Source organism: Micrasema longulum, unplaced genomic scaffold (assembly GCF_059751315.1).
Source record: "Micrasema longulum isolate JH-2025_06_02 unplaced genomic scaffold, ASM5975131v1 h1tg000323l, whole genome shotgun sequence".
Classification (NCBI taxonomy): domain Eukaryota; kingdom Metazoa; phylum Arthropoda; class Insecta; order Trichoptera; family Brachycentridae; genus Micrasema; species Micrasema longulum.
The window spans coordinates 819732-842479 of record NW_028277527.1 but is presented as its reverse complement, the minus strand read 5'-3'; the positions used below and the strand labels follow the sequence as shown (position 1 = coordinate 842479).

At 33.2% G+C, this 22748-nt stretch overlaps 1 protein-coding gene across 1 annotated transcript in view; it reads right to left on the bottom strand.

The window, feature by feature from the left end:
- Positions 1 to 2129: 2129 nt before the first annotated feature.
- unc-13-4A (BAI1 associated protein 3) overlaps positions 2130 to 22748 on the bottom strand; it is a 197699-nt gene continuing 177080 nt past the window's right edge. Inside the window, exons 12-22 of the mRNA XM_088225028.1 lie at positions 20757 to 20808; positions 19632 to 19905; positions 18128 to 18191; positions 15850 to 16001; positions 13965 to 14055; positions 13713 to 13884; positions 12825 to 13050; positions 10798 to 10960; positions 6540 to 6699; positions 3753 to 3999; positions 2130 to 2221 (exon numbers count right to left, since the gene is read on the bottom strand). Coding sequence (XP_088081154.1) covers positions 2130 to 2221; positions 3753 to 3999; positions 6540 to 6699; positions 10798 to 10960; positions 12825 to 13050; positions 13713 to 13884; positions 13965 to 14055; positions 15850 to 16001; positions 18128 to 18191; positions 19632 to 19905; positions 20757 to 20808 — 1693 coding nt within the window. The remainder of the gene's footprint in view (positions 2222 to 3752; positions 4000 to 6539; positions 6700 to 10797; positions 10961 to 12824; positions 13051 to 13712; positions 13885 to 13964; positions 14056 to 15849; positions 16002 to 18127; positions 18192 to 19631; positions 19906 to 20756; positions 20809 to 22748) is intronic.

The following is a 22748-nucleotide window of genomic DNA, read 5'->3' as shown; positions in this document are numbered from 1 at the left end:
AATCGGCAGCAATCACTCAATCTGTTGAATCCATCGATCGAAGATTATTTAACAAGATAAGCTCATAAATAAATCAAATAATACTATTTAAATTTATTCCAACAGAGAGGGAAAATATTTTTAAGAAGGGAATATGGAAGTCTAGGCATTTACAGGGCTTACGACATGTCATTGGCTGGTTTAAGTGGCCACTTTACACACTGTGTAACATTCACCATTCTGCCCATGTTTGAATTTCCACATTTCCTCTCTTTTACTTTACAAAAGTCAACGTTGAGGGGAAATCCTTAAGCCCACCATCCACCCGCAGCTGTTATAAGAGTCCTGGGGGACTCTCTGTCAGCTGCGCATAGAGGAAAGTTATTATAAATATTCCTAAGGAATACAAACTCTATGCAGATTAAGGAGGGGGGAGGAGGGGGAGGGGGGTGTATAGACAGAGGCCAACACGTCGTCCCCACCCCTCAGGATCCCCTCAATGCCTCTGTTTTTTTATTTAAAAAATATGTGTTTACACAAACAATTTACATAAATAAACGTATTCAAAAACAATTTCTTAAAACTAAAGTAGCGCAACAAACATAACTCATCATAAAAGTCAACAGATGGAAGAGTTGAGGAAATGTGGATTTTCAAACATGGTCAGAATGGTGAATATTACACAGTGTGTAAAGTGGCCACTTAAACCAGCCAATGACATGTCATAAGCCCTGTAAATGCCTAGACTTCCATATTCCCTTCTCAAAAATTTTTTCCCTCTCTGTTGAAATAAATTTAAATATGAATAACTCCCTAGGGAGGACATTTGGACATACTCAAACATTGTCAAATAATACTAACTTATTGATAAACCACAATGAAAGTATTGTGAAAACAAAAAAGAAAAGAAACAAAAAAAATACGATGGTAAGGGTATTATTTTTTTTATTCGACGTCGGATATTTTTTTTCAATGGTTTACGCATACTCTGGATTACGCGCCCAATGGGGCCAACGGCATATTTACGTTACGCTTGTAAAAAATGTTTGTTAGAAGCGCACTCGGCGGGCGTGCCTGAAAGGCACGCCATGACGCGCGACGGCGTGACGTCAAAGTAACGTGACGCCAACCGCGAGCCGTTTTCTATATACGAGTACATCCTCGTTTTTTAACAGGAAAGTTTTGAATGAAAACTGGTTTTTTACACATTGTTAGTTATAATTATAGAGAAAAAAAAATTGCCCTTTTCTAAGAAAAAATAATACACTTTACACATACATGCTTTCAGTTAGTTAGTTATCGACAACTTATGACTGGCAAAACATATTGCAATGTGAATCTTTGTTGATGTCAAATGTTTAAATCACGTCTGAAGAATCATCTCCTTTCGCTTCCTTAATCTCTCCTCCTTTCCTCTTTATTCCCTTTTCTCCCTGTGTAATAATATTGATTTAAGGAAATTTATATACATTAACAGTTATTTCTATTTTTGTATATATTTAGATTTTTTTATTTTCTACTGAATATGTTTTGTAACTTGAATGATTTAAATAAAACTTTTATTTTATCGATCGGTTGGAAGAAATTGCCATTTGCCAATAAGCTTGCCAAAGTAAAATTTACATTATGTACACAAAGTATAATAAATTTATAAAATATGTATATTTAAAAAAAAATAATTCAGAAAAAATCATTTTGTGATGAATTGTAGTCAAAACATTCTATAATATAGTCAGTAGGCTAGTGTCCATACAATTGAATTTTATGAAATGTATAAATATGAAATAAAAAAAAAAAATTTAGACTGATTTTTTCTCCATGTCTTTAGATATAAAAGAAGGGTTTACGTAATTTTATTTCACAATCGAATTATTCTGCTAATTTTATTTTCTTATCAAAGTAAAGTATATTTATTTTTTAGACATTTAGTGATGTTACTTATTTACGCAATACAGGATAAAAAAATCTAATTAATTGTTACTTTTATATTATAATTATACTATTTCGTGATGCTGCCGAAATTGATTAAGTTTAGTATGCACAAAAAGAGAAAGGCATGAATGTTTGGAAAGGTTATACAAGCAAGGGTTGTCGAAGTAAACAGGATTGTCACGAGGGATATATTATGGTAAATTTGTGAGAGTGAACATTTACTGGGCGAATCTCAACTTCTGCTTCTTGACGAATTCCAGAGCTTGACGGTCCATTATTCTGGACTCCAGGATTTGGAGAATGGGGTGTTCTGTAATGTGAAACATTGAAAGATTAACTTTATTTATTTATTTAAAAAATATTTAATTATAAACCCTTGCGGATCACACGAACAATTTAATTGACAGAATAATAATTTTATTAAAAAAATTATATTCTATTGCTAATGATAATATTTTTAACACCTATTGTGAAGGATCTCCGAGTCTTTTGTTTAGTTTTGTCTGGTAGTTTATTGTAAAATTTCAGTCCCTGGTCTCGTCTCGCCCTTATTAGTCTCGACTGTCCTTGTCTCGTTTTTGAATGTTATTTATGATATTGTTCTGATATTCTCGTACTGTGTTCACGTTTACTACTTTTTTTCCAAGTTTTAGTTCTTTATCTACAATTGCAGCAGTGGCTGATGCATGAATAATTTTTAAGGATTCTGGTTGAAAGAATAATTGATATTCCTACATGTGACACGGCACACGGATTAAACCAGTTTTTTTCAGAAATATGACACGCCGCACAAAACGGAATCGGACCCTTAAAGTTGGCAATAATAAGTTGGTTTTTTTAAATGCTAAAGTTTTACGGAGGAAAGATTACATTTTAAACGAAAAAAACATTTTCTTATGGTTTCAGCATTATTTTTTTTTCAGTAAAACTTTTTAAACGAAAGAACGTCAGCAAGTTTAATAAAATATTATTTATTTATTTATTTAATTTATTTGTTTTATTAGGTAAACAAACAGTATGTACACATATATTGCCAATTTCTTTGTATATTAGTGTAAGAAACTCATGCACACACCAAATAAATTGTTGACTTTTTTTATTCACGTACTTTAATAAATCAAAGACACATCCATAACATGAATTTATTTAAGTACGTTTTATTTATACGTATATTGTCTTTGGATAGTACGAATTTTAGAAAAAACATTTTCAGATTTTTTTTTAGGCCATGTAATTACAACATTTTGAAACCTGAATGTTTTGTCTCACAAGTTAAACTAAACATTTCATTCAAAATTGAGCACAAAGGTGCTTGGAATTATAACAGAAATACTATTGTTTTGTATTGTAAAATGTTATATTCCGAAAAAAATATGCTTGGTGACACATTTACAAATGTTTCAATAATTAAAAAAAAAAATTATTTGCAGTTTTATTTAACACATAAATTGAAAATACCTTCATTTGTAAGTTCCGTAATTTAAAATATTTTTGACACCATTTTGAAAAGGTTTGATTTTGAAAAGGTTTGATTTTGAAAAGGTTTGATTTAAAAAAAGGTTTGTTAAACGGCTGAAGAGTTTTCATGAGACAACTATCCAACCCTGACCGAAGTTGTCGAGAAACAGAAGAAAAAAAATAGGAATGAAAAAAAACAGTAGCCGGAAGTGTTTTCTTATCTCAGAAATAAATCTTAAGAAAAAATATTTTAAAACAATGTTTATGGCCAACTTCAGAGGTTCCGTACCGCTCTGTGCGACGAGCTAAAAAGGCTACCCATCACTGACCTAGAACATTGAATAAGATTCAGACAAATACATAGCGATTCTTGTCTCCCTTACGTCTGTCATACTGCTGCAGCAGGGGAAGGTCCACCTGCTTCAGGCCGTGGAAGTTGTCCACGTTGGAGGAGCTGTCTGCCACTCCTGGGATGTTGGCCAGGGGAAGGAAGGCCTCTCCGGCAAAGTCGTTGGCCGTGATGACGTCATGGTCCATCACGGTGAAGGCCACCATGGAACCCTCGGACAAGCACTGCTCCAAGGTCACGGAGAACTCGAAACACTCGTCGAATATCGGGTTCAGTGTTTTCTGGAGAGAAATAATATTTTGTCAATATGTTTGTACTAGAATTAAATCTAGGACATTTGACCGACATTATCTTTAAAACATCAAATATTATTAAACATGACATAAAAATATCCGTTTTATGTAAAATAAAATTTGTTTTATTTTTTAGGCTCAAAGTTCATTGAGTAAATTACTCTTATTAAATGACCCTTTACTTATCTACTCTGTTGTGTCAATCAATGTTTCCGCGTGTACAATAAAATTTTAGAGAAATTAGCAAATTGCTTTTTGAATTTTTTTGAATTATGTAACATTTTTTGTGTTATGATTATATTTTTCGCGATCTGGGAACATTACGTGGCGACGCATGCGCGTGGCGAAAGTGGGGAAAAGGGGGGGGGGTTTAGGATACAGTCCGATGTATTCAAATATGATTCTGCTCCTTCTGGACTATTTTTAATTCCATGATTTAAAGATTTGAATGGACGGTACCAATTTTGTTTTAAAGAGAAGAAAATAACTAATGTTTAATTAAGCACAATGATTCATAAAAATATTGTAGTTTTAAAATGAAATATTTTATTATTTAAATCTTTATTTTCCACAGCTTATCCCACCGTGAACCTGAATTTCGTGCTTTGGAAAATAATTATGCGTCACTCGAAATTTCCCACAAAAAGTGTTTCTAAAATTTCAGTACAATCACGGCATAACAATATTTAAGCATGCTAGAAAATTCGTCCCCTGAGGCCTAATTTAATCGCACCATCGGGTTTCGGTGAAGTGGAATCTCGGACGCAAAAATTTCAGTATTTTGGGCCTAACAATGTATTTTTTGCTATTCGGAGCAATCGAAATGTATAATAAAGAAGAATCTGTCATTCAAAATAATGCTACAATCACACAAAATGTTAAGATCGGTTAAAAAATAGTGAAAACAAAGAAACGTCTTTCCATCGCGAGTAAATATAATAGTAAAAAGACTTATCAGTAAAAAAGTTCAATAATTCATCTCGATCAAATACATTAACCACTTTTCGGCTTCGTACCTTTGTATAACTTTTCTCAATATTATTCGTTTCAAATTCCGTAGCAGTGAGGGAGCCCCAATATAAGCAAATAAAAGCAAACTCAGAAAGAATCACACAAAAAAGACCTTTTGAATACGTGTCACTATTTATTATGTACAACAGGGCCTCCGTTGAATACGATCATTTATTTATTTATATATCAAACAACTTTTTACAATAAAAAGTTTGACAGAAATAATCACAGCAGTGAACAATTCATTGTGTAATATCAATGTAAATGTTCCATATCAAATAGAACGTAATATTCTGTTTATATTGTATTTTATAACATTATGTACCTAGCTGCTTTAAACCTTTAACTGCGTTTCTTTAGCTTATTTTTTATTTTATTATGATTATTTTATTAAATTTGGAGAAATAAAACTTATACTTTGTTTTTTGATACACTTACTTTATTTTTACCAACTAGTTTCGGTAACCAACTGTTACTTTCTTCTTAGACATAATTAATAATCAATTAAACTTAAGTCATAGTCCCATTTTTAATATTTTCCCCATAGAATCGAACTCTACCCTGAACGCAACTACCCCCTTCCCTTCCCTTCCCCCACCTTAAACACAATTACCCACTCCCTCATCCTTATCGACACCCACTAATTTGTTCACTGTTTCTTTTATGTATGTTTAGTTATAAAAATACCCTGAAGAAGGTAACAGTTGGTTACCGAAACTAGTTGGTAAAAATAAAGTGAGAGTATCAAAAAACAAAGTATAAGTTTTATTTCTCCAAATTTAATTCAAAATGATACACAAAGTTATTGCAGAAAATATTAAAAATAAATATATATTTTTTTTTAAAACCAACTAAACGCACACAGTTCTATATTTTACTTCTATATATTGTTTTTTTTATAAATTCATGTTGTTTATACACTCATCTTTTTTTATTTTTTTTTTATTTTTATACCAACTATACTTGTTATACTGATCTTATCTTTAATTTCTTTATATTGTATTTTTTAAATTTATGTTGTTTATATACTCATCTTCTTTTTTATACCAGCTTTATTTCTAAACACTGTTCTATCTTTAAAAAAAAAATTAATGATTTTGGTTGATTTTGGTGACGTTAAAGAGCTAAAACCTTTATTGTTGTGAAGAGATTCATCTGATCGAATTATTTCACATACTAGCCAACGTCTGAAAACAATTTTACAATTGTTTAACTTCTTTCGATAGTGGAAGTAGTTAACTTAACTAAAATCAACAGATTGAAGAATTAAAGAAATATGGATGTTTAAACATAGGCTTTAATGCTGAATGTTACACAGTGTGTAAAGTTGCCACTTAAACCGGTCAATGACAGGCCGTAAGCCATGTAAATGCTTAGACTTCCAGATTCCCTTCTCAAAAATGCTCCCCTCTCTGTTGCAACAAATTTAGATCTCAATGACTCCCGTGAGGAAATCCAGCCAGTCTGCAAACATTTTGACATTCTTAAAGCATTGTTGAATAATATAGATAACTTACCTTGTGAACATTGGTTTGCTGTTCGGCACAGTGCGAGTATATTCTTCTTGGTAGTAGTTCAACTATAACAAATGGGTCACTGAATCCATTGGGGTCTAATGGGAGGACATCCCTCGCAGACAGAACTTCCACGCAGAGAGAGTCATGGTTAAAGTACGCGCTGGAAGATAAAAAAAGGAAAATATATTACCCTAAAAAAACTAGAGTGTAATCATTAATTGCGTTATTTGTCTTGTTCAATTTATCTATAAATAATATGGTACAAGATTTTGTAATCCTAGATTCTCAAATCAGCGCAGAGGGTGGATCTGATCAAAAAGCACGCTTACAAGACTGAAACTACATTCCTCCACATATCCGAAACCGTTTTAATGACCGTTGGTCTTTTTATCGGTTTCACTCGTGCAAAAAAGCAATGTCTTTAAAATGTTTGATTTCATGCATCGCGATTTTACTTGAATTAAAGTCTAGGATTTTTACTGTGAGTGTGGCAAATATGGAGGGCCTTCGTCGGATATTGTCATTCATTTTCATGACCATATTGCAAACACGAATGGTAGCAAAAATTGTTTTTACTTGTATCACAATAGCCTATGTCGATTAAAGTAATTTTATACATTTAATAACGTTAGATTAGAATAAATATACCATACAGTTATTTTAAAAATCCTAACTCCAATCCCCTAACAAGTCATCAAAAGATAAATCCCATCATCGATACGAAATATCGGGAAATTTCAGTTAACATTAAAATAAGGTTTATTTGCACCCTGATATTTAAAACATTACTCTAAAAATAAAATCCCGTGACCGTGCAAGAATTGACACCTTCAAAATGTGGTGTTGGCGTCGTTTGTTGAGGATTCCATGGACTGCAAGCGGAACAAACGATAAGATTCAGACTATCTACGGAATGCAGTGGGCAGGACATGAGTTTCTTTGGTCACATTGCTAGACGAAAGCCATGGAACCTGGAAAAAACGATAAAACAGGAATATATTTCAGACGAAAGATGCAGAGGAACATCACCTGCTCATTGGTGTGACCAAATTAGGTAGGTGACCGGAGGAGACCTAAAAGTCTACGGTAAACTCAGCGGCGCGTGCTGCGGAGAATATAGTAGACTGGAGACGTTTCATGTTTACCATGGGTCCCATCGTAGGATCACGGATCACAGATCATAGATCACGAACATCAGCATCGAGGAAACAAAGAGAAATGAGAATATTGTACCGCCAGGTCAGGAACCAATATGGTCGAACATCTGAACAACCACCATATATCAACTCTTCCGTTCTCCACTGGTTGTGAAATTTTGATTGAATAAATAATGTAAATTTATACTATATTTATATATATTAGTGATATCGTTCATTTTATAAAGTTCGTCATCTCACCTTCCCGCGTATGAATTTATTATAACGTATAGTAAGTTTTAAAAATATGTAATCACACGAAAAGATTATCACTACAGCAATAGAAAGATAATATTGTCGGTTTGTCATGGTGGCGAAAAGAACTAAGCTGCCACCAGTTTTGCCAACCCTACTGACTTTTCGGTAGATCTAGCGATTGTATGAGCAATATACCGAATTTGATCGAAAGAATACCGATTTTTAAAGAATTTATTAAATAATAAAATACGACGTAGAAATAGTTTTATCCATGAAATTTTCGACATAATAGCAGCTACCCCTCTACTCACGGCTTTTGGGTAGACAACATTGGGGAATAAAATAAAGTATTTTGAGGTTGATAAATATGCCCTCCCCTCCCAAGCGTACTACGGCTTTTGGAGGAATGATGAATCTAGAGGTTGGCAATTGCCACCTCCCCTCCCACCGTCCAAGACACTTGGTTTGATAATAAATTTACTCATTTAGTTTTCTCAATCTACTAATATTTGTCTGACAGAGGTTGGCACCATAAACCAGTATCTTAATACGTATCTTTTTTGGGTGATCCCGTGTAAGTTGGATTCGTTCTGACATTTCGGCTACCATTGCAGGAGCCATCTTCAGGGTATACGTGTTTTCGTAGTAAAACATTGTACTTATGTTCTAGTAATTCATATCGTGTCGCAGTCAGCCGTAGGCACATTTCGTGTCATTTTTGTAGTGTAGAGTGCCGGGAACCATGTTGAATTTAATTTCAGCCCGTCACGTCGACTTTGTTTATGTTTTTTGGGTGTCCATATATTTCAATCGCCTCTTTTATTATTTATGCACTGTAATTTAGGTGTTAATATCGAATTTTTAGATAAAAAGAGTATATTTTGAATTTATTAAGATTAAGCGATGGAAGGATCTGAAGATCTGTATGAAATTTATAAAAATAATTCATTCTATGTTTCATACCCCTGCAATTTTATCACTTATTAATTTTAATGTACCAAAAAGGACAACTCGGCAAACCTACCAATACTGTGACAACAATACTTCGACTTTATATGGTAAAAATATATCAATAATAGACTTCACGCTCTAGGCAATAAGTACCAAGACGTTGGCAGCTCATTGCATGTTAAGTTTAGTACATAAAAGACGGCCCTTCACCTGTATTTCATGGGTAGGAGAAGCTAGTACCTAATAGTTCTAGATATCATTTTTTTTATCATTTAGATTATTCAAAATTGTTTAAATTTCTTTATTAATGCTTTTTTTTCTTTTCTTTTCTTGATTGCATGTAAAAGTACAAAAAAATATATTTGTCATTTTTTAAAAATTAGTATATATTTATATGTGTATTTATACTAGTCACCTAAGTGGTAGTTTTAAATAATAATACATTTTTTTTTTTTATCGTTTAGTGATATTCAAAGTTGTTTTATTAATATGTGTTGCTTTCTTAGTTTTTTTTAAGGTTAAAAATATTTCTATGACCAAATATTTTCAGTTTAAAATATGTTTAGAGCCGGTAATATAATTTTTAAACTGTGTATCTTTTTATTGACTCCTTAAATTGTAAGTAACTGTTTAGTAATTATTAGTTTTAAATACTATATTTTACTAATAATTCCACTTACATCTATGTATTTTATTGTATATGCAACTTATATGTAAAAGGCACTAAGTGCCGTTTATTTCAATAAAATCAAAAAAAAAAAATTTCTAGGTTTATGCAAAATCTTTGGTTCGAAGACGAAAATATGTCCTGTGTCTATAAAATGTTCCGCTATTGCAGATTTTTGTCAAACGTCGGAACAAATCAAACTTAAACGGATTATCCAAATATTAATAACAGTGACCGTGAAAACCCAAACAAGAATTAATAGTGTTTGGATTATTTTGCAGTGTATTATTTATGTCTGAATAATGTATAAAATTGTCATATTGTCTCAAAATGAGCTTTTGTATATTTAGAAATATTAGAATCAAATACGAGTATATACTACATATCCTGAACGAATCCAACTTACACGGAATCACCCAAAAAATATATGTATTAATAACAGTGACTTTTCGGCTACCATTGCAGGAGCCACCTTCAGGGTAATCTGTGTGTTTTTGTAGAAAAAACATGTGCTAATGTACTAGTAGTTCACATTTCGTGTCATTTTTGTAGTGAGTAGTGCCGGGAACCATGTTGAGTTTCATTTTAGTCCGTCAGAAAGAATCCAACTTATACGGGATTACCCAAAAAAGATACATACTCGTATTAATAACAGTGACAGAGAAAACCTACGCACCCTTTTAACAATATCCTTAGTTTTGTATCAATATTATAAACATTAATTTTTTCAGTTAGGTTAGTGAAATATTAATTACCGGACATTTAAGTTTGTAAGTGAAAATTCTTGATGGAAGTTCATTGTAATTTATAATATAAATAAAACACGAGTGATACTTTAATCCACACATTTGGAATATCCAGTGACCGGTTTCATCGCTTTCGCGACATCTTCGAGACTGGTCAGACCATTAAAGTATCACTCGTGTTTTATTTATATAATAAATTAATTACCGGAGTTTGCTACACAATTTCAAAAAATGATGTTATGAAAAAGTTTGTTACAAAAGTGATATTAGATATATGTTTTATTTGGGTCTTTTCAGTACTTATTTAAGGTGAAAATTTATAATGCGTGATAATTATTTATGCAAGAAATTTTAATGAATACGTATACATGTATTATGTACATAGAACTTGGTTCCGTACAAAGTTTGTTTATATTATGTGTTTTCAAAGTTTCGATTTCATTGAAATCAGTTTAGGTGAGGTTAGGTTAGGCCAGAGTAAAAGTTTCAGGGGTTCTTACCGCACAGAAAGAATACCAAATGGAGTTTGTACTGTGTTGAGTTGGTCCTGTAGTCTGTACGCGTAGAAGAGATCGATCAAGAGCTCGGTGGGAGTTTTGTGGTACTGTAATCTCTGCTCCACCCGGCAGTAAGCTTCTGAGTGCAGCTCAGCAATAGCGAGACCTGGGGAATGAAGACGAAAATATTAGTTTAAAATATATATAATTATCATTAAACCCTTAAAAGCACCTAATGGTACAATAAGGCATTGCATTGTTAAAGTAAATGCAGCGTTAGATTATCAGTCTTACGCTTCGGGTGCCAGTCCAGGGACAGTGAAATATTTAATTGTAAGACCACCCTGGTTTATTGAAATTACTTACAGAAAATAGAAAACGGTGAGTGTTTTTTTAAATTGCTCTTACGCCTATTACGCCTTACTCCCTAAGTACGCGTCTATTTTTTTCTGCTTGTTGGTAATCAGAATTACACAGAAAATTCACTTTTTTAAAACGTATGTATGTGTGCATGTTTGTGTGTGTATGTTTATGAATGTACTGTAAGTGCCCCCCGCTCAACACGGATATTATAGCGAGTCGGCGCAATTTCACAGGCATGAGTCGTTCCTGATTGTGTAGTTAAAATTAGAGTTTAAAATTACTGATCTTGGTGTTATATTTGATGAAAAATTAAACTTCATTAAACATATACAGAGCATAACTAACAAAAGCATGAAAACTCTCGGATTTCTGTTGCGAACGATTAGAGACTTTGACTCGGTCTATCTAATGAAAATTTTATATGTTGCTTTAGTACGTAGCCAACTTGAATACAATTAGGTTATCATATTATAAAGTGCATATAAATAATATCGAAAGAATTCAACATAAATTTTTACGTTTCGTTAATTTTAAATTAGGTATTCCAGTTGAACATATTAATTATACATACTTAAATAAATATTTGAATTTACACACATTAGAAACAAGAAAAAAATTAAATGATTGGTTATTTTTATTAAAAATATTAAATTCAAGATTTGACTGTTCCGAACTGTTAAAACTAATTAACTTGCGAGTGCCCGGCCGGATTACTCCATTTAATAAACTCTTCTACATAAATGTATCTACAACAAACTACAGTTCACACTCGCCTATAGGGAGAATTCATGTGTTTGCAAATGAATACGCAAACGATATAGATATATTTAATACAACGCATTTGAATTTTAAAAGGCAGTTTATCAATTTATTTTCTCCAAATTTAAATACTTAAATATACCAATATACCTTTTATTAACTTATATCTATATTCTTAATTACTACTTTTCTACATTCTTCTAATTTTAAGATTCTATATATATAATCGATGGGAAAAAATGAACTTCTATTCTCTCTTCTGGAATATATGGATGTATGTACTATATGTAAGATTAGTTTTTATATATTTTTATTTTCTTGTTCATATTAATTAATTTCATATTTTAGCTACGTTTGTGTAAAATATGTCTGTTCTTTATTTATAAATATATGAAAAACATGTAAAAGCCTACAAGGCGTTTGAATAAATAAATAAATAATAAACTGTTTCTCTGTCCCCAATAAATGCATATTCAAGGTTACTAAAATAAATGTTTTTTGCTTAGACATGGCGCGAATTCATCTAAAGTTATGTTTGATAACTTTGTAAATATTTATATATAATGTTTTATTTTCAAATGTTTTTCAGCAAATTGTGATGGAGGCATTGTTTGAGACTAGGGTAGAGAAAAAAAAAGGTAAAAGAGATGGCACGCTCTTTCAGCCCCAATCATTTATTTAAATAAATTGTCAAGAAAAAGTGTATGTAGAAAGTTAATTCGTTAAAATAGCGTAGCAGACAGAGTTCCCCAGGACTCTATAACAGTTGCCAGCAGAGGTGGATATTCTCCCTCAATGTGCAGATCGCCATTGGAACAGACAGAAGAGCAACTTGAGTTGCCAACTTGTTGTTTTTTAGTCGTCTCCTAAAAAGCCTAAAAGGTATCGAACCCTGGTGGTTCCATTACCTTTCCCTTCAGCGTGGAAGAAGTCAGTCAGGATGTCCAGCGCCTCCTGCAGGCGGTCGTGGAACACCGGAGGGCGGTCCTGGGCGGGGGCGTCCACCTGCGCGGTCAGCCCCCGTAGGGCACCCGCCCACACGCCGCCCAGCACTTTGCTGAAGTTGCGCGGGAGCAGCATGGCGTTCAGCGTGGCTAGGTGCATGTCAAGATACTCCAGGAGGGGAGTGATGGCCTGCGAATTACATTAAGGCTGTAGTCTGATAAAAAATACGAAAATCATTTGATTTTGCCGTTTTAAAACGCCGTTCTTTCAAAATCGAGGCATTAAAAAAATAAATAATAGATAAAATAAACATATACTCGTACATTGATTCAGAATGTTTTCCATCTCTGTTGCAACAAATTTAAACGAGCCAATGATAAGTCGTAAATTCTTAGATTTTCACATTCCCTTTAATTAAATGATTTTTTTCTGCATCTGTTGAAATTGGTTTAGTTTTATCACTTCATGTCTTTTTTTTTTTTTTTATTTTATTGGAATCGCATTATTTTTTACCTTGCTTATAATATACAATGCTATTTTCCGCTATTATATTACATTATTTTAGCTAAACTGTTGGAATCAGGAAGGATATTCTAATGTGAGCCAATCAGGTACTTCTCAGCATTTGCTCATGTGGAGAGGAAACCACTTAAAACTCTTCAGGAGAAGCCGGCCTGTTGACAGTTGTCGACCGGCCTTTTGTTCCACTAGAAGAGTGTTCGGTATTTTGTTCCCTATTTTGGTTTATTTTACCAATTGCCTGCACTTCATTGTCACTTCATGTCTGAAGAGACTTGATAAGATCAGAAATAAATCAAATTATTAAAAAAAAAAAATGCAGTCATAGTCACCTGAACTGTAGGGAGAGAGTCAGGAGACCAAGCCAGGTGAAAGATGGCCTTCCTGAGCGGAGCTTCCATCTGTGGAGCGACTCGAGACAACACCTGAGCTGCACGTGTCTCCAGGGCTTGAAGGGCTGTATCCAGAACACGAGCGCGTTCGCAATCAGCTGCTTGGTCTGGCCTGATAAAAGAGAAAAAAACTTATGTTTTTGACATAACAGTATTCAGTTTCACCAAAGCACAAGATGGAATAATACTTACTTAATGTCCTCCCCGAACTCCGCAAGAGATCTTCTCACGTATTCCAAGTTATTGACTGCCACGCACATTTCGTCAGTTGTTTTATATGGTCCTGAAATAATATCGCGATTGTTAGAGGAAGGGAAAATTCGAGAGAATTATAAAATTATTGTCGATGGCAATCGATATCCCGTAAAAAACAAAAATACGCTACTTTTCCTGTGGAAAAATCAACGATCTCATCGGAATTTTAAGAGTGTAGAAACAAAATAGGCACTTATTTATAACACAATCATAAGATTCGGAGGTAGTTACTAATGTTTCTTAAACATGGTGCGTAACACAAAGAAAGGAAACCATGTTTGCATTTGAGCAGAAAATCTTACTAAAAATCCGGTACAATCCAAACCAACGCTTGAGAATTAATTTGACAAAATAAAAACGAATCCTGAACTCAAAAATTGACTTTGTATAATCATTGTTCACATTCTTTTTCTTGATTCCCGCCCATAATTTCTACTTCTTTTCAACTTTGTATAAGCACTATGTTTCAAGAACTAGACCCCATCTAGAATATGCTTCTCCAATTTAGTCCTATGACTCATGTTGACCATATTGAGTCTGTCCAATACCGTTTTCTACGAAAAGTCTCATGGTTAGTCGGTTTGCAAAGGGGTGATATTTACTATTTTAAAACAGAGCAATATCTTAATCTGTCCACATTGGAGAAACGTTGAACAGAGATGGACCTTTTAAGCATTTTCAAATTACTTAATGCTGAAACTGATGTAATTTATTTCCATGTTCCCAACTGTGTAACCAAGAGTCAAAATCTGCTACTTGTTAAATCTTCTAAGAGCAACTTTTGTTTTTATGCCTCTATGTCCAGAATGTGTACATTAGTCAAATCGTCACACAACTCGGAATACTTTGGGATAGATCTTCTGGCGTTTTGTAGATCTCTTCGCCATTAACACAGTGAGGGATGAAGATGAATTGGCATGGGTTTGCTCGAAGTTTTATATGTTGATTGTGTTCTTAAATATATTGTGTACCATTATTTTACTGTCCTTATTTGTTTTTGCTACATTGTGTCATGTTCTTTTTCTTGAGTTTCTGGTACATATGTTTCTTCATGAAACTGTTGTTTGGCTTAGGCGTACGCATGCGGCTTGACTTAAATACGTCTCTACAGTAGCTTTGTTTAAATTAAGAAACATTTCTTTTCTCTTTTTAATTGCTCCCCTTTTCCCTTTTCTTATATCGCCGTTTTGCCATTGAAGACAAGTATAAATATTAATTTATTTATATGCCAACATTGCTATCTCTATTTAAGTATTTCTTTTATTTTGTTTTTTTTTCGTGTACGTATTGAACTTAATTAAATGATTCCTTTTATTTTATGTGTTTTATATAATAAGTTTAAAAATACAATTTGGTGTAGAATTAAACAACTTTAAGACTACGATGAGGAGGGCGCTAATGATAAAGCACCAAAACATCTAAACAAATGGGTGCTTCAAAACACTAATATAAACGGCTCATGGGGAGATTAAGGAAACGATGAGTTAGACTAGCGATGAGTAATCTATAACACGCGTATCAGAGGTGACACACTAAGACATTTTGAGTGTTGTTGTTTTGCTTTTAAATAATAATCCTAAAAATAGCTTGAGAACCACCCCACTGTCACAAGTCACTGAATCAGACTATGGGAAAGAGGAGTTGAGGAGGAGGAAGCGAAAACTAGTAAAGGATGGCTGGAGACAAGAGCCGATGGACAGCATTCCTGGAGGAGGCCAAATCTCACACTGGGATGTATAGAAGAAGAATAATAATTGTTGATAGACACTATTCATTCCGAGTGTGAGTAATTTTTAAGTTCGATCAAATTAAATAAACTCACCAACTAAGTCGTAATATCCACTATCAGCCAGTCTCTGGTGAGCCAGGTCTGCATAATGCATAGCAGCAGCACAGAGGGCGTCCAACAGTTGTAGTGCATGTCCAGGGTTTGGCCATGAAAGCAGTCGCCAGAACTCACGAGCCTGGTAGAAACTGGGAAAATACAATTATTTTATTTTGTGAGAGAAAACAATTTCGATTACAAGATTTTCGAGATTCAATAATCTAAATTTTCAATAAAAGAAATGCAACCATTTTTTCAACATTTTGTTTCATTTTATAATTTGAATTACTTGGATTTTACTAGGAATAAAAAGGAACAACTAAATGTAACAAGCATTACCACAAAAAATAGACAAATCTAAAAATGTTATAGATTTGGAATAATAAAAAATAAAAAAAATATGTTATAAGCATTAACTTTGTGGTCAAACATTTTAATTAATGTTTGTAAATATTAGTAAATAACTTTTTTTTGTACGACTTTTTTAATTTACCGGTTTCGAGACGTACCCGTCTCTTTGCCAGGACACTCACTACACCAACATGTAAATACTAAAATACACTTCATCTTTACCATCACCGTAGTATACGTAGTATTTACGAAAAAATATATAAATTACATCCACCCTCACAGATTCTGCAACATATCGCTAAATATTATTAAACTAATTTTAGGGCATGTTCGGACATGGTGGTGTTTGCATTCCCTTTAACTCTGCATGTAATTTTTGTTCTTTTTCGTAAAAGACAAAGTCGGTGAGTAGTTAAATACGAATATTTATTAACATTAATTATTTTTTTAAATGTTCAACTTTGAATTGTTACGTATCTAAAAACTCGCAAAAATTATAATGTTTAACAAGATTTTTCATTTAGTTGGCCTCGTGGTGTAATGGTCAGCGCGTTTGCCTACCCTGCAAGAGGTCTTGGGTTCGATTCCCGACATGGTACATATGAAATATTTATTTAAAAATAGTGTTTTTACACTAGAATACTTTCAAAGTCCCTGGACCTAAAGCGTAAGACTGTTCATATTACCCTAGCAAAAGTGATCAAGATACGCTGCGATTAGTGTACCAATGCATTGCTTTATGCACCATTTGGCGCGGAAAAGGAATGATGATGATAAAGACGTTTTTCACATCTTGTTGAATATTGATTTTTAACCGCTTTGTTTTCAGTACATACTTTTCAACTGGTGTGAAGGTTTCCACGGTCACTGTTATCAATGTTTCTTTTTTGGATAATACCGAGTGTGTTGGATTTGTTCCGACGTTTCGGCTACGCAGAAGCCATCTTCAGGAAAAACTGAGTGTTTTGTAGAAAAAAGTGTGTGTTTAACTACTAGTAATTTGTACCGTGTCGCAGTCGGCAGTAGGCACATTTTTATTCATTTTGTAGTATGTAGTGCTGAGAACCTTGTTGAGTTTAATTTAAGCCCGTCGTCTTTGTTTATGTTATTTGGGTGTCTGTGTATTTTAATTGCCTGTAATTACCGGGTTCCTGCAAAATTTTCGGTTCAAATGCGAAAAAATGTCCGGTGTCTATAAAGTGTTCCGCTATTGCAGATTTGTCAGGGTGCCCAAGTTTACACGCTCTTTTGTGTTCGTCAATCCTTTTCTTTGTCCTATGTACATTTTATCACATCCTTGGCAACTAAGTTTATAAACAGCTTCCGTTTCCAAGGGATTCTTATCTTTTGGGCTCAATAAATAGTTCTTTATTTTTTCTACAGTCCCGAACGTTGTTCTAATATTATGTTTCTTCAGCACTTTGGCTATCCTGTCAGTAACATACTACAAAAATGAACAGAAATGTGCCTACTGCCGACTGCGACACGGTACAATTTACTAGTACTTAAACACACACTTTTTTCTACAAAACACTCAGTTTACCCTGAAGATGGCTCCTGAAATGGTAGCTGAAACGTCGAAACAAATCCAACACAAACGGAGTCACCCAAAAAAGAAATATATTGATACTTTTTAACGTTTTAAAACATTCATCATAAAATTACGAATTCGATGAATTTCATCACTGTGAGTAATTATAATATTTCGATACGTATCCCACGCAGCTACTGACAAAGGATGATTAGTTTTAAAGTGCTCCGGGAAAACATTCAAAGGTGTTTATATCTCCCACAATAAAAGTAACTGTGAGCGTTCGAAAGCGGATAAACTTCGGCGTACGTAGGTGCTCAAAACATCAATGTGGTGAAAAGATGAAAGAGTTTTATTTATTATGCACGGGGGGAGATGAAAAGACAAACTTACCAAGCAGCTGTGTCCACAGAAGAAGTGCTGTGCTTCACAATGAATTCTCCTTCGCAAACACGATCTGAAAACAAAATAATTCATCCAAAAGAAATGAAGATTAACCGGTGTAAGAATTTCTTTAAACAGAGAAAGAGAATGAAAACGACAGTAGTGGGTGCGATCTTTTTTATTTCAGTCTTGTCAAATAATCTAATTTTCCACCAGTAGTAGCGGAAACTCATTCTTTCTTCGGCTACAATACATCGATTCAGGATCGTTTCCCATCTAGATAAAAGAGTTTATTTAAAATAATATTTCACGCATTTGAAGAATAGTCTTATCCGCAAAGGGAACTGCATTGCATTGGTGCAAAATAAGGAGGTTGAGTTGTAATTGGTATAAATATAACATCTCGTGCAAACGCTTGAATATGACTGCATAGTATTAACATGCTAAAACAAATTGATTTAATCAAAGATCTCGTTCTTAGATTTGATAAATGTTTGCAAGTAACTGAACCGTGAGATAATCTTGTGACTGTTGATAATCATGATACCAAGTGGCGGCTGAAAGGGTTGAAATGGGGGTCATTTTTTACTAAATAGGTACATATGCATTTCACACTTTTTTTTTGTAAAAATTCACGAATTACCTTTGTCTTTATAAATGTTTCCAATATGATAGAAAAAATCACAAAATATCGCTTAACGAATCAACTATTTATTCGGTCTTAAAACTCACTTAATAGTAATTTTTTTTACACATTATATTTACTGAATATTAAACACAAAATAAAATATAAAAAAATACATAAGACGTATTTTTGTTTCTTTGCTGGTAGTCATCAAAATTCCACAAATAAAAATGACTACTACATTTAACTTTTAATTCTCAAAGCAACTACTAAAAATGTACAGGATTGAAATTTTATTAGTCAATATGAGTTGAGTGCATACGAAACAGGGCGCTAATTAATTGGACTCTCGCAAGAAAAAATATAGGTATAATGATAATATAAATTCAAAAAGCTCATTCAAATTTTGTAAAAAGGCAAGAGAAAATATGTAAGCTTATATTAATCCATTCCATTAAGAATTCGTCTTTGTTATGTAAATAAATATTAAATATAGGTATGTAAAATAAATAAGAATTTATTTATCAGTAGACCTCTTCCAGACAAATGCCAATATTATAATATTAATATCGATCTTATTATAATCTTCCTTGTTTCATATTAATATCTCTACCGGAACAATGCCTGCGTTCCAAACAATTTGGCTGAAATATTTCGGTATTCATGTATCTACGATATGTTTCATATTTCTCATGCGAAAATGTTGAGGTAAGATATTAGCTTTGGGAAAGTTACAGAAATGACGCGAATTCGACGGCGCACGTGCGGTGATTTTTCTCAATAGTATTCTAGATAACGATAGACGTGTGTCTATGTAAATATTTTAAGTAATAGTTATTGTTTCTAAAACATAACAAAAATCAGTTGACTCATTAAAGTGCGTCTCACCTAGCGCCATGGCCGCCCTGACGCGGTGGAGCGCCTTGGCCCTGGTGATGGCCAGCCAGCGCTCCACGGCGGGAGCGAACCACGCGTAGCACGTGGCCAGCGCCAGGCCGCCCGCGCCGGCCACATGCGCAGCCAGCGCGCGCACCTCCTGCACGGCCAGGTACAGCTCGAAGGGTAGCGTGTGCGCGGGCTCGCGCGCGCCCTCCGCCACGCTCCACGCGGGCGGCGGCGGCGGCTCGCACCCGTTCAGGCAGCGGCACACGTCGTCCGCCAGCTACAATATATATATTTTTTTAAATACAGAAAAATTTTCACAACCTTAAACTCGTAAGTATCTCCACATTTGTGGTAAAAAATTGTACTTTGGCGTTTTCTGTAAAGACTTCAAATAACCTATATGTGTTCCATTATTAGAATATATGTATATATATATATATATCAGCCAGCTAGTGTAGCTATGTTACAAATAAATATGAACTAAGAAAATATGTAGATCTCTTTCTAACACGAATGTTTGCATATGTATCGTAATAATCTCTTTATTTCGAATTATTAAAGGCAACGCAATATTTGAGAAATGAGTCGTTTACTCCAAAATCTGGTATAACCCTATGGCAGCCATAGGGAGATAACGGGTTTTGGAAATAGACCAATCAAATATAAGATGTCGTCAGTATACAAGAACAATAACGTATCTATTGGTTTTATGTCAAAGTAACAAAGTAAAATAATTTACTAAATTTTTGAAAAATTAAGTATAAGCTTAACCATGTTGAAAAAATATGTATTATTTGAAATTTTCAGATACTTTTTAAAAATTTTTATTTCTATTATTTTTTAATTTATTAAAAAAATATTTTTGAAAATTAATATTGTTAAGTTATGCTTAGTAGGAAAATACCCGTGCTACCTAAGGCAGACTAATATATACGTTTATTTATATATTTCCATATACATACACACGCACGTGTGCACACATAGAAACATACATACACACATACATACACACCCACACACATACATATACATGCATATATACAAAAATATATTTATATACACATACCCATATACACATACGCACCCTTGCATACGTACATAGGTAAATCAATAAATGTGAATACTTACCATTTTATCGATTTGCTTGTAGACAACACTGAAGTAAGGAATGCTGTTAGTTCTGAAAATGAATTAAAAATATATAATTTCTTGATGACATTTGCTTATGTGTATAAAAATTGATAAAAATTCTATTAAAACTAAACTAATTCAAATCTTGTCTATATAATGGAAAATTATTGATATTCTTAGTATATTTTGAAATTCTGACGAACATTCTGTACAAGCTGATGAATCTGGCCAAGAGATTCTCAGCACGCAATATTTTTTACCTTCATCAAATGATTTCAACATAATATACTAAGGTTGGATTAGTGCAAATAAACGCCTCTAGGTTGTTAAAATAAATTAATAGTACTTGATAGTTTATTGGATTACTTATAATACTGTGAATATTCAAGTATCCTCCACCACTTCAACATAATTGTCAAATTAACGATGAGCTATATTCATATTTATTTACATTGAACTTTATCTCTACAATAACCATCTTTTCTTTGGCCACCATCAAATTATTACAGGGAGCACTCATCCTCTACCAAATAGTGCATTACTTTAAGGATTTGGGCTTGGAAGAGGAGATTTTGTAATAGATATTAAAGCACTCGCCTTCCATTCAGGAGCCCTGCTCTTTAAAGAGTAAGGGTTGTATGGTGAGAATTAATTTACGAGGATTCGTCATAATAGATCTAAACAGGTTGCAGTGACATGGGATTAGGAGTTTGTTCGGAACTATTCACCAATTTCAATCATTCATCATCTTTAAAATACAATTCATCATTTTGCAATTGAGGATTACTATACAATTTCTCTTGCAAAAATGGTTAACTGGGCGCTATGGTTTTTTATACACATTGGACGTATATGGTAAGTAATGGTTACTTGAATTTTGACTTAAAAATTATTTAGTCAAGTTTGATTATAGATAAACACCACATGTGGCACTAAACTTAAATAAAATAATTTATTTGAGTTCAGAACATAAATAATAATTTATCTTCGTTTGAGTTAAGAGAATTTCCATTTTTCAGAATATTTATCTGGAAAAAATACAACATTTTCTTTTCTCTAAAGACAAAGAATCTTAGAACTCTTTTGTCTCCACAAATAAATGACTACGCGAGTAAACTTACTAATCTATTTATCTACTTATTTAAGGTTTCGTACAATTCAGACAAAAAAAAGAGTTCGTTAGTGAAAAATTGGCCTTGGCATTGGAAATAATCTTTAATTACTCGTACTCTTAAAACATAATTTTCAATTTGTTGAAATTAAAAAAGTTTAACCTTGGGAAAGCTGGGACAGAAAATGGCACTTGATCTTATGCAGGATTTTTACCCAATGAACGAAAAACTTAAACGTTTAGTACCAAAATGTAAACAAAAAAATTGTAGACAAAATAAATAAATAAATGAATATTGTGTCGTGGGAGAAATCCGTGGTCAAATTCAGCAAAATTAGAACATGTATAATTTTAAACAATAATATTTTAACATACAACAGAGATGAAGAACATTTAAAAGAAGATAATATAGAAGTCTAGGCATCTACAGGGCTTATGACCTGTCAATGGCTGGTTTAAGTGGCCACTTTACACACTGTGTAACATTCACCATTCTGCCTATATTTGAACATCTATATTCCTTCAATTCTTTCATCTGTCGATGTTTGTGAAGTTAAAGAGCTGAAACCTTTATTTATGCGGGTGAGATTCATCTAATTGAATTATTTCATCTACATACTAGACCAGGCAACGCTTGAAAATATTATTTTTTCAATTTCTATACTTTTTCATATACCAGGTAATTTATCAACAATATTTTGAATTTGTCCAAATTTTTGTAGACAAGGACTGGATTCAACTCCCCGGGGAGCTGTTTATATTAACATACTACAACAGAGATGAAGAACATTTAAGAGAAGATAATATAGAAGTCTAGGCATCTACAGGGCTTATGACCTGTCAATAGCTTGTTTATGTAGCCACTTTACACACTGTGT